Source organism: Sinocyclocheilus grahami, unplaced genomic scaffold (genome assembly GCF_001515645.1).
Source record: "Sinocyclocheilus grahami isolate Dianchi unplaced genomic scaffold, SAMN03320097.WGS_v1.1 scaffold11.1, whole genome shotgun sequence".
Classification (NCBI taxonomy): Eukaryota; Metazoa; Chordata; class Actinopteri; order Cypriniformes; family Cyprinidae; genus Sinocyclocheilus; species Sinocyclocheilus grahami.
Genome location: NW_015505190.1, coordinates 985,385 through 997,095, shown reverse-complemented (window position 1 = coordinate 997,095; position 11,711 = coordinate 985,385). Strand labels below are relative to the sequence as shown.

Here is an 11,711-nt window from a genome sequence, read left to right as displayed (position 1 = left end):
TAGCTATCACACGATGAGCGATAAACGCTAAAACAATACTTGGCCTTGAATGGTGGTGTGAGACTGATTTATATAGTGTGTTATTGATAGCAGCTGTGTGTGATTGGTTTCAGGAGAGCTTGTGATTAGTGCAATGGAGCATGGGAAATGTAGTCCAGGGTGATGTGTAACAGTCTGTGTGGTGTGAGAGTCAATATCATGGGAGGGCGACCTCAGGTGGCAAGTGGATGGAAGTTCATGGACCGGATTCGTGACAGTATTACACAAAAATATTAAGCAGCACAACTTTTTTCGACATTGATAATAATAAGAAATGGTTCTTGCGCACCGAATCAGCATATCAGAATGATTTGGAGTAATGGATGCTGAAAACCCTGCTTTGCCTTAACATGAATACAGTACATTTCAAAATATATATTAAAGTAGAAAACGGTTGTTTTAATTTGTAATAATATTTCACAATATTACTAATTTGCTGCATTTTTTATCAAACAAAACTACTACTTTCAAAAACATAAAAAAATTGTACAGACCCCAAAATTTTTAACAGTACATTTTTAATGCAGCATTTGTTTGATCAAAATACAGCAAAACAGTAATATTGTGAAATATTATTACAAATTAAAAATATATACTGTATACATAAAACCAAATAATCAGATAATCATAGAAGGCAACAGCTGCTAAAGTAATAGTACTAAAGTGAATTGCCATTTGCAAACAATTTTACTTGTTTATTGTGACGTATTTCCAGGTGAAACAGGATGTTCATCAAGATAAAATTAAATTTTATTCATAATGAATTAACTGCTTTGAAAAGTGGCTGTTAAATACCAGAATGGATACCGACTGAATGTGAGTTTGGTAAAACAATGCCCATAGAGCTATTTGACTATTCATTAGCTAACATCAGTGGAAATATAAAGTAATTTATAGAAGGACAAGCTATTGCATTCTAAAGAAAGATTTTTTTTTTTAAATAATTTTTTTTCCCCACACCAATTACTTGTCAAATCTTGTGTTACCTCAGAGACGATGCTATAAAGCACGGCCTGTATTAAAGTCTTCCCTTTCATGATGGTCTGCAGGAGATGGCAGGCAGGATCAGACAAAGACTTGAGTGTCACTAACCCCTCAGTCTCCTCCACAACAATCACCACATTCTGCACAGGGTTAAAGTTCGGACGTTATGCTCCTGTCAAGAGACGCAGTGAAGCAAACAGTGCGTAAACCGATGACTATGAAGCACAACCTGTGACAGGTGAACCACATGGCCCTTGTTGTCATGGATACGAACAGTCAAAAAATACTGCCGCCCCGTCTCCAACACCCATCTGTCCTCTTCCTCCTCAATACTCAACGCTGAAACACACAGATAAACGTAAACCCTCGTACAGGTCTGTGGTTTAGGATATTTTTTGTGTTATGTGTGCAACTCACTCATATAGCTGGGCTTTTCCACATACACAGAAGTCCGAGGAAGTTGGGACGTTATTTGAGGGGGCAGATCTGAATCACAACTGAGCTTGGAATCATAACAATACACCCACAACATAATTTCAATGAAAAACACAGTTGTGTCGGATACTGTTGTGTGTAACCGTCAGTGTCGCATGACCCAGCTTGAGGGCTGTGACAGTAGCTGTTTCCTGCTCAACAGATATGATGTCATATGATCGTACATTCTGCCCTTGTATCCATCCACAACCAGACCGTATCCCTCCTCAGACAGGGTGACCTCTACAAACAAACAAGAGAGTGAGCAATTAGATGCAGGTGTTAAAATTTAGCATATCTCTCCTGACATATGCAATGATGTATTTATGAGACGTCTAGACGTGTAAAAGTATGTGTGGTTAGGGTGTTAAAGTGTTAACATGCAGTTTAAGGGTCATTACAGTGGCATATTGGTAATCTCAGGTGTGTGTATATGTGAAGAATGTGTTGAAGAGACTTGTCAAATGAGATTCTTGCATTCAGTTGGCTTTAAGGGAAAGTTTAACGCAGCCCAGAGCTTAACCTTTCCATGATCTTTCCAACAATCCCACAGCGCTTGAATAATAAACACCATGCATACATTTTTAACGTTCCTCCTGTCAGTGACACAGTGACTTTAATATCAAGTCTGATAAAGCATTATAAATAGAAGTGCTTAAGCACAACATTGTATCTAAATTAGTATGCTGTGATAAAAAGACCAGCATTGCTGGATTGCTTTTTCGTGACTGATATAAATTATTTTTGCATGTTTAGGTGTCTAGACAACTGATTTAAAAAAAAATATTGCCACAAAAATACCTTAATAATGATTTTTTGAATGGTTATTTCATTGTTTTTTATGCTTTTTACAGTCTAGATGGTTCTATATATATATATATATTACTTATATTGGTATATATACTATAAAGGTACTATAAAGACAATTATAAAGATATTGATAATTATATTAGATAAAGTTATGTTGTCTGCTGCAATAAAAGCTCAAGCTCTAAAGGGGACATATGATGCGATTTTCCTTTCTCTTTGAAGTGTTACAAGCTCTTGGTGCATAAAGAAGATCTGTAAAGTTGCAAAGACTAAAGTCCTAAAGTCAAAGAGATATTCTTTATAAAATTTAAGAGTCTTTTTGATCTTTTGAAGAGATTTTTGAGGAAGAATGCAGCTTCCAAAAGACAAAAACTGCTGATTAATATTTTCTATATTTAATACAATCACACCGGCGTGATTAGAATGTTCAGTGCGTCATATCTTCAGCTGCTAAATTCAAACCTGAGTTCGCTGGCTGGCGCTGAGCCAGATACAGACGCATTTTTACAGCACTGCGCATTAACCAATCACACACGATGCTGTTGAGCTTATGAATGCAATGACCAATCAGAAGTGTTCAGATGAGTCATCGCTAAAATGTCGGTGTTTTCTTCACTGGCTCGCTGACTGAATACCTCTTTCTGGCGAATTCTCTCGTCAGAAAAACAACAAAGTGCAAATGTGTGTACGAATCTGTAAGATATTAATTTCATAGTGTAAACAGCTGCAGTGCTTTTAATGGAAGTTTTTGAGAGTGCTTGAACTAGACTGTCAGTGAAAATGTTCTTTGATCATGTAAATGTTCTTTGCTCTCTTTCTGTAGAATGAAAGTGTTGATTAGTAGCCTAACTTGCAATGTTTTTATTCACATTAACTTTTAATGTTAAATTCACATTAAAAAATAAACTCAGTCGTATTAAAAATATGTTATGGCATGACACCCATATCTGTTAATTAAGTAAACAGACAGGTTTTAATGCATAGTTAATAGATTAAATTATTAGGTTACTTTGACCATCGCCCACTATAGATCAACATAATCTATAAAGGTGAGAATCAAGATATTTCATGATATAGTTAATGCGTTTGGGGATGTTTCGAATAAAAAGGAAAAAATAAACAAAACATAAGGGCTATTGAGGCTGATTTGTGTCGCCCCCCACACACACACAACTCGAGCCCCCTCAAAAATAATGAGTGCATGACGCTCCTGGGGGTCCGCAAGATTTTTTATGTTTGAGTCTCTTATGCTTAACAAAAGTGCATTTATTTGATTAAAAATATAGCAAACACAGTAATATACTGAAATATTATTACAATATAAAATGTTATTTCTGTAACAGCAAAGCTGAATTTTCAGCAGCCATTACTCCAGTCTTCAGTTCACAATATCCTTCAGAAATCATTCTAATATGCTGATTTGGTGATCAAGTAACATTCCTTATTATTATCAACATTGAAAACAGTTGTGCCAGTCGTTCTCAACTAAGGGGCCAGGGCCCACTAGGGGGCTTCAAAAAAAGTCCCAAGGGGGGCACAGGATGACTTAAAATGAATGTATTAATAATAATAAAATACATATAAATATATTATAATTATTTATAATATTCTAACATAATTAAAATGCCCTAAAATATATAGTTGGAGGCGTTTGAATATTGATTTGGATTATGGGGGCCTTCAAATTGAAAAGGTTGAAAGCCACTGAGTTGTACTGCTTAATATTTTTGTGGAAACGGTGATAAATGTTTTTTTGTTCAGGATTCTTTGATAAATAGAAAGTCAAAATATAAAAATAGCAGCATTTATTTGGAATATAAATATTTTGTAATAAATGTCTTTACTGTCACTTTTGATCAATTTAATGAATCCTTGCTGAAAAAAAATCTCTTCTTTGCCTTAAAACATAACTGACTCCTGTTCAGAAATAACTTTTGAAAGGTAGTGCACACAGGCTGATGTGAATATTTAATTTTGCACACTCATTTTCAACAGTTTTAACACTCAGATGACCTGCAGAGTATCATTACCTAATATAATAATGTTGAGATATCCAGTTTCACTTTGTAGACATCACATTTAAAACTAATTTTTTTTCTAGTATGGTTAGTTAAATGTTTTTAGACAATATAATATAGATTTTTAGTACTGCCCATTAAATAGTTAATGGTCATTACTTATATAAAAAAATAATTATAAGCTTATTGGCATCTGCCAGAATTTTAATATTGAATAATTCTGTTGTGTATACTTTCATACCTTATGTTCAGGGTGTAGAAAAGACACTTTTATCAGTGCTGAGCCACTGTGAATCCCATACAGCAAGACACTCTCCCCCCGTTGACCAGCATCTTCTAGAGACAGGATATGAGGTGGGGGAGCGTACCCTGCATCATGGTGACACACAAACCTACAATCACAGAAAACAAGACATGCTTTATGTTAATGCCTTTTTCTTTCTCTCTCTTCACTTAAAGACCCTTGTTCACCTCACTGCCTGTATTGAATCAGACTCCTTTGCCAGCCGCCAATTACGTTTCAAGCCAGCCAGACAGCTAAAAGTATTTCCTGTGGATCAGGCCAAGAACAGAGCACAGCCATTACCATCTTATTCTCAAAAAAATCAATTTAGCAAAACAAACATACAGCATCCCAGAGAAATTTGGGTAATGAAATGTAATGTACCTTCTGAGTCAAATGCCCGGACCGATAACTGCAGGGGAGGGTCATCTGTAAAAAGCTGTCAAACGGTTGTGACAACCTGAATACTTTCAATCCGATTAACGATAACATCACAGCGCAGAATGTGATCGGTCACTAAAACGGGAATGGGCGAAGTCACACTTTTGAACCCTCATGTTCTGTTTAGGATCCCAAACATAAAAATGGTAACATCATTTTCAACAGAACACGAGGGCTAGAACACCCAAAAATCATTTATTAACCCTCATGTTCCGAACCATGTTCCAAAAGGGAACACAAAAGAATATATTTTAAAGAATGTTGAGATGTCGTTTCCCATTGACTTCCATTGTTTCTTGCCCATACATTGTAAGTCAATGAGAATTGAAACTGTTTGGTTAACAGCATTCTTCAAAATATCTTCTTTTATGTTCCACCGAAGAGAGAAAGTCGCACAGGTTTGAAACGACGTGAGGGTGAGGAAATAATGACTTTTTTTTCGTTTTTTGGGTGGACTATCCCTTTAATAGATAAACAAGAACAATCATAATGAGATTTAAATGGTGTGCACTGCATTTTCATTCAAGCAGTCAGTGAGGCAAGGAGTGAACTGGCTGACTGCATTCAGCGTTTATTTGTTAATTAAAATTATGGTTAATTTCATATGGAAAATAGTATCATGATTCATTCATTTCATTTGAATTGCCCATGAAAAAATAACCTATACTGCTGTAATGGTGCCGTATGTCCTTCTGTAGAAAGAGCAAGCATGTCTATTTATTACTGTCCCCTCCTCCCCCTCACCAGGGTCTTGTGCCTGTACCACAGTACGGAGAGGGACAGCCTGGGGGGAGGACAGAGCTGACACCAAGCACTGCTGACTGCAGGAGGAGAGGGGCAGCAGAGCTGGAGGGCTGAGTGCGGAGAGCAGATACACGCTGACAGTCTCAGGCTTAGAGGACACCCTAAAGTCAGGCAGACAGCAATAGAGTCAGACACATGATCGCAAGACAAGCACTGTGTTGTATTATTTGTTTCATACTTTTCTGCAATGTGATTCGGGCATGTTTGTTTTTTTAGACTTTTGAAATGTAAAGAACATTTAGAGTTCAAATAAGAACGTCTGCCACTGATTCTTGACATAATGAGGCTACAAAAAACTGAAGTTTATGTATCAAGGAATCACTTTGTATGAAGAAAATATAAGCACAATTACCTAAAAAAAAAACTCACTAGCCTTAGTAATATTGTTAACTCACAGCAATGGAATATGTGAAAGGGATCTTGATAATACACTACCTTTCAAAATTTAAGGGCTCAGTAAGATTTTTTTTACACTTTTATTCAGTAAGGATGAATTGGTATGATGAAACATTATAGTAAAAACTTTTAGACTGTTTCAAAATAATTATATTTCAGATAAATTCTGTTCTCGTGATCTTTCTGTTTATCAAAGAATCCTGAAAAAAACGTACCACAGTTTCCACCAAAATATTTATTACACAGAACAAATGTACTCAACATTGAAAAAGCCCCACCGTATATTACAGTCATTTCTGAGGGATCATGTGACATGTTTCAAGGCTGATGAAAATGTCATTTGTCCGTCAAAGGAATACATTATATTTTACAATATATTTAAATACAAATTAGTCATTTTAAATTGTAATAATATTTTACATTATTACTGTTTTACTATACAGCTTTTTTGAGCATTTTTTTTACTTCTAAAAACTTTTTAAAATCTCCCTAACCCCAAACTTTTGAATGGTACATGTTTTGTCATAGGTTTGATAAAATGAAGAGGAAATTAAATAGCACATTTGCATTAAGAACATTCTAGAGATCATTGATTCATTTCACAATAAAAATGGCTATTTTTCTAAATAAATAAATAATAATAAAATTAAGTTGTGGGATATGTTTGGTCTCATGTCTCAAGAATAAGTGATGTATTCAAAATCAAATGCAACTTCAGTTTTTAATTGTAAACGGCATTCTAAACAGTAGTGCATGCTATTTACTGTCTTTATACTGTATGCAAACCAAACAGTTTCCATCCTGGAGATGATATCATTACAAGATTTTCTGAATTTTGTTGTTTGGCGAGGAGCAACGAACTGATTGAATTAATAACCTTTCAGACATGACAGCACGTAATGAGACAGAATGGCATGTTAAGCTGAGTATGCTCCACAGCCTCTGTCACTCACCATTTGTAGCATCCTCTTTGTGCTGTCAGTGTGATGTTCACAGGCACACGAGTGCTGAGAGGTAGCAGCAGCTTGGGAACGTTCAGTTTAGTTGACTTACTGAGTGTAATCATTAGCAAAATCCCCCAAACTGCTCTCTCTATCACAGGCATGTTTAAACTGCTGCTCTAAAATCGAATACAACACCCAACTGAATACTGCTGGTGGCTGAACAACAGCATGTTCGAAGCAAAGACCCCAGCAGAAACCGCAAATTTAAATTAAAGGGGTCATATGATGCTTTTCTAAAGATCATTATTTTGTGTATTTGGTGTAACCGTATATGTTGACATGCTTTAATGTTCAAAAAACACATTATTTTTCAAATACTGTACATTATTGTAGGTCCTCTATGCCCTGTCTCTCTCAAACGCTTTGTTTTCTACAAAATCCCTCCTTCCGACAAGCGCAGTCTGCTCTGATTGGCCAGCTGACCCAGTGCATTGTGATTGGCCGAACACCGCAAGCACTCGTAGGAAATGTAACTCCCCTTACCATAATCGCGAGCTTCATCTTTCAAAATAAATGTAAAAACAGTAAATAATGTCATTAGTTTTACCATCAGAACAAGCCCGAAAGGGGAACAGAATTGCGTGACATACACAGTGATGAAGCTGGTATGTGTTTGCAGTACACAAGCCACGGTTAAGACAGCTGACTCCACTGTGATGTGACCCTCTCTCTCTCTCTCTCTCTCTCTCTCTCGCGCGCGCGCGCGCGCACACACACACGATGCGCAAAACTCCGCATTTGAACAGTCAATAGTAAATACTTAAAGTAATAACAAAACAGTAGCTGATTCAGAAGCGCCAGATTGTCATAGCAAAGTCAGAATTACCTAGAAACACACAGCGTCTCCCTGACATGGCTGCTTCAACACTAACTGCGTTACTGAAACCACGCCTTCTTTCTTTGCGTGAACATTTGGGCGGCATTATGCAAATATTTCCACATAGTGAGGTAGATATGTGGGGGCGTGTTGGCAGAGTCTTAACTTTGATAAAGAATATCTCTTTGGTTTTGAGACTTTAGTCTTTGCAACTTCAGGGATCTTATCTATTCACAGACAGCTTGTAACACTCCAAAGAGAAAGGAAAACTTGAAATCGCATCATATGACCCATTTAAGAGATAAATTTAGAGTTATGCTAGGCTCTGCTAAACAACACTGATCGTTACAATATGACACCTGTCGCTGTTGATTTTTGAAACAATGTATGATTTGATTGTCATTACCAGAATCGTGTTCTGTTTTTACCGGACGCACAACAATTATCGACCTTTAGTCTGTGTTTTTAAAACCAAACATAGGCTACGGTTTTAAGGCAATAAATAAATAAATAAATTTTTGCGGATTATTAAGTCAACAAGAGGTCGATTATTATAATTGATCAAATTAATAAATTTTAAACGTCCTCTAGGTTATTGAATGTTATGTAAAAAGGTTATTTTCGCGGCGCACCCTGTCGACATTCGCACGCGTGCCACACGCTTAAAATAACATCTAAATATATCTAAAAAACAATTAACTTTTTTTTTCTTGTGATACGTTTGTAATAGTTATACAAATCTAAAATAAACACACAATGAAGGTTCTTGTCTTGCTTTATAAACATACCGTCCGAAATCGCAAAAGAACTGGCGCCAGCAGCGGTCGTTGTCATACCTTATTTAGTGATCGTTACTTAGGGCCAGAGCCGTTTCTCAGCGGCTCTGCTTAGGCCTATGTTCATGGGGTTATGCCTTGATTACAAATATATAAATCTAAAATTATAATTCCATATTAAACTATAAAATCTATACTCTACAAGCATTAAGGCTGCACTGCACCATTTACACAGACTTGTTTTGTTTTGTCAGTCACACAATGATACGCACACACACAGACACAGTCATGTATAGATATATACTTTATTAATTCTCTCTGGTAAAATAAAATTACAAAATAATTTCAACCTCAAACGGCACCTCCCTTATCTATAATTAATATGAATAAAATCGTTTTTATACAGCAATCATAATTTTCATGATAAGAACGCTATCGTATAATTATAATAAATTATAATAAATATGAGCTATTATAACTGCGTTAGTAATTTTAATGGTAAAAAACTGAGCGATACAAAGCTAAGTTTCAGTAATAGCATATTGTACAATATTCCAAGCGGATGTAATTCAGTATTCCGGCCACAGGATGTCCCCATTAGTCAGTTTTCAAAATGGTCTCTCTATTGAAACGGAGTCAGAACAGAAGTAAAATAGTCTCTTATTCCAACACCATTGTAATAGAAGCAATTCCACTAAGAAAATGACTATAATTACTCATTCTACAGTTATTTCCGTGTGAGCAGCTGTTCCACCTTGATGGGGTGGTTTTGATAATGTATCGACTGGCTTCAGCATAGCTCTTCGAAATAATGCTTTGCTCAAATAGCTGTTAGTCTCTTGCAGACTGTAAAAAGTGCTGTCCAGATTTCATAACATTCTCAGCTGTTGATTATTTATACTCTCTCTAATACCAACCACCCCAGTTCCTTGCTTTGAAATAAACACCTTTTCAGTCAACTATAAACGGAGCACTTTGGTAGCAAAGACGGAATCAGAAAAAGTGTGTGTGTGTGTGAGTGTGAGTGAGTGAGCGTCCATGCATGTTAACATGTCTGAGTCAGTGTCTTCCAAAATGTATACATTCATGGTAACAGTAAAGTACGTCCGTCTTGTGGACAACATGGAATATGGCAGTTTTGTCATAGGGTTTTTGTGCAAATGTTAGCGTCTCCATCATGATACTGTATATTCTGTGGCGTTAAGCTGCGTAATGCTCGTAGTTACAGTGCATCGTATGTGAATGTGTGTGTATGGTCATCTCTTCGTTTCGACTAATCATCCATCTCTCTGCCCCGGAGTGAACTTCCCGCACCAGCGTCTCAGCAGCTGGAGCTGCTGGTGTTGGGACTGTCCTCGGTGGGCTGAGTCGGGACGGGGATGGAGCCAGAGCCGGAGCCGGAGCTAGAGGGGGGGTTGGCTAGAGGCAGGCTGGCAGCGGTGGGAGAGAGCGCAGAGGGCACAGTGGGGCTCAGGACCTTGGCATCACGCTCACGCAGCAGTTGAATGAGCGCGGCGTGCTGGGCGCTGAGCGTGGCCAACAAATGAGCGGGCAGAGCGTTAAAACCGGCCGTCAGCTGCTCCACCCGCTGCTCCAGACTTAACATCTGCTTCTCCAGATCCTCACTGCGGTCATTCAGCTCAGACATCAGCTCATACATGACGCTCTGCATCTATGTGGAGAGAGAATGAGAGTGGAGTTAGACAGAAATACAGTGGTAAAGTAAAGCGAGGGATTAAGAGCAGTCAAATAAAGAGAAAAGGAGTACACATACTGTACAAGAACAGAAGAAAGATTAAATAGAAAGAGCAGATATAATAAATGAAGCAATAAATCCCCGGAGGAAATAAAACATCTTAAATGAGATCTCTTTAAAGTCAACACGGTGTTCACAATTAATTTGCTTTTCATTCATTTTTTTTCACTAATAAAAAGTATTGGATGGGACTTGATAGGAATTATCTATCGGGAAATGATTGGTTTGCGAACAGTGGGCGCTATGTGCCATTATGGAGCTTGTTAAAACAAGTAGCTTTGGCTGTTGGTTAGCAATATTCAATAGTGACAAGAAAAGCAGAGGAAGAGTAAGTTATTATATTTTGAAAGATTATGATGACAACATTTTTTACATGCACTGATGCACCGTTCGTAATAGGACCAAGAATGTGCATTAAGTAAATATGGTCCATTTTGATCTCATCTTGACTTTAATCATCTAAACTATGCAATTCATATTCAATTTATAGTTCATTTTATAGTATGTCAATAGTCTCTTTTTGTTTATTCTCAGGACGTTTAAGACAAACATCTGAAACAAAGATGATACTTGAATGAAATGTAACTAAGATCTCCAACAAGTCTCCAAAGCATAGAAAGGGTACCAGCTGAGCAATAAAATGGTCCTCTGGGAAAGAAGAACGTCTAGGTTACTTGTGTAACCCTCGTTCCCTGAAGGAGGGAACGGAGACGTTACGTCAGTCGTGACTGACGAATTGGGATCTTGCCCGAGAGCCCAATCACCTTCGAGTGTTAACTAAACAAGCCAATGACAGTTGGCGTGCGTGTTTCGCCACGCGCACCCTGCCCCGCCGCGCGGTTATAAAAGGAGAGCGCGTGCAAACGCACATCAGTTTTTCGCTGAGGAGCCGAGACTATGTGCCCCGGCCGTACAGCGGTGGTACAGCAACTGTGGCGACGGAATGTAACGTCTCCGTTCCCTCATTCAGGGAACGAGCGTTACACAAGTAACCTAGACGTTCCCTTTCAGTCAGTCACGTTCTACGTTACGTCAGTCGTGACTGACGAATTGGGATCCGTATGGAAAACGCCACTACTGCTGACCCCCTCCAGTGCCCTGCGGAAGCC

The 11,711-nt window shown here is 37.7% G+C and overlaps 1 protein-coding gene across 1 annotated transcript in view; it reads right to left on the bottom strand.

Moving 5' to 3' along the window:
• Nucleotides 1–9,853: 9,853 nt before the first annotated feature.
• The window catches only part of kcnn3 (potassium intermediate/small conductance calcium-activated channel, subfamily N, member 3), a 100,734-nt gene continuing 98,876 nt past the window's right edge, over nt 9,854–11,711 (bottom strand). Inside the window, exon 10 of the mRNA XM_016285343.1 lies at nt 9,854–10,518. Within this exon, the coding sequence (XP_016140829.1) occupies nt 10,168–10,518 (351 nt within the window). The 3' untranslated portion in view covers nt 9,854–10,167. The remainder of the gene's footprint in view (nt 10,519–11,711) is intronic.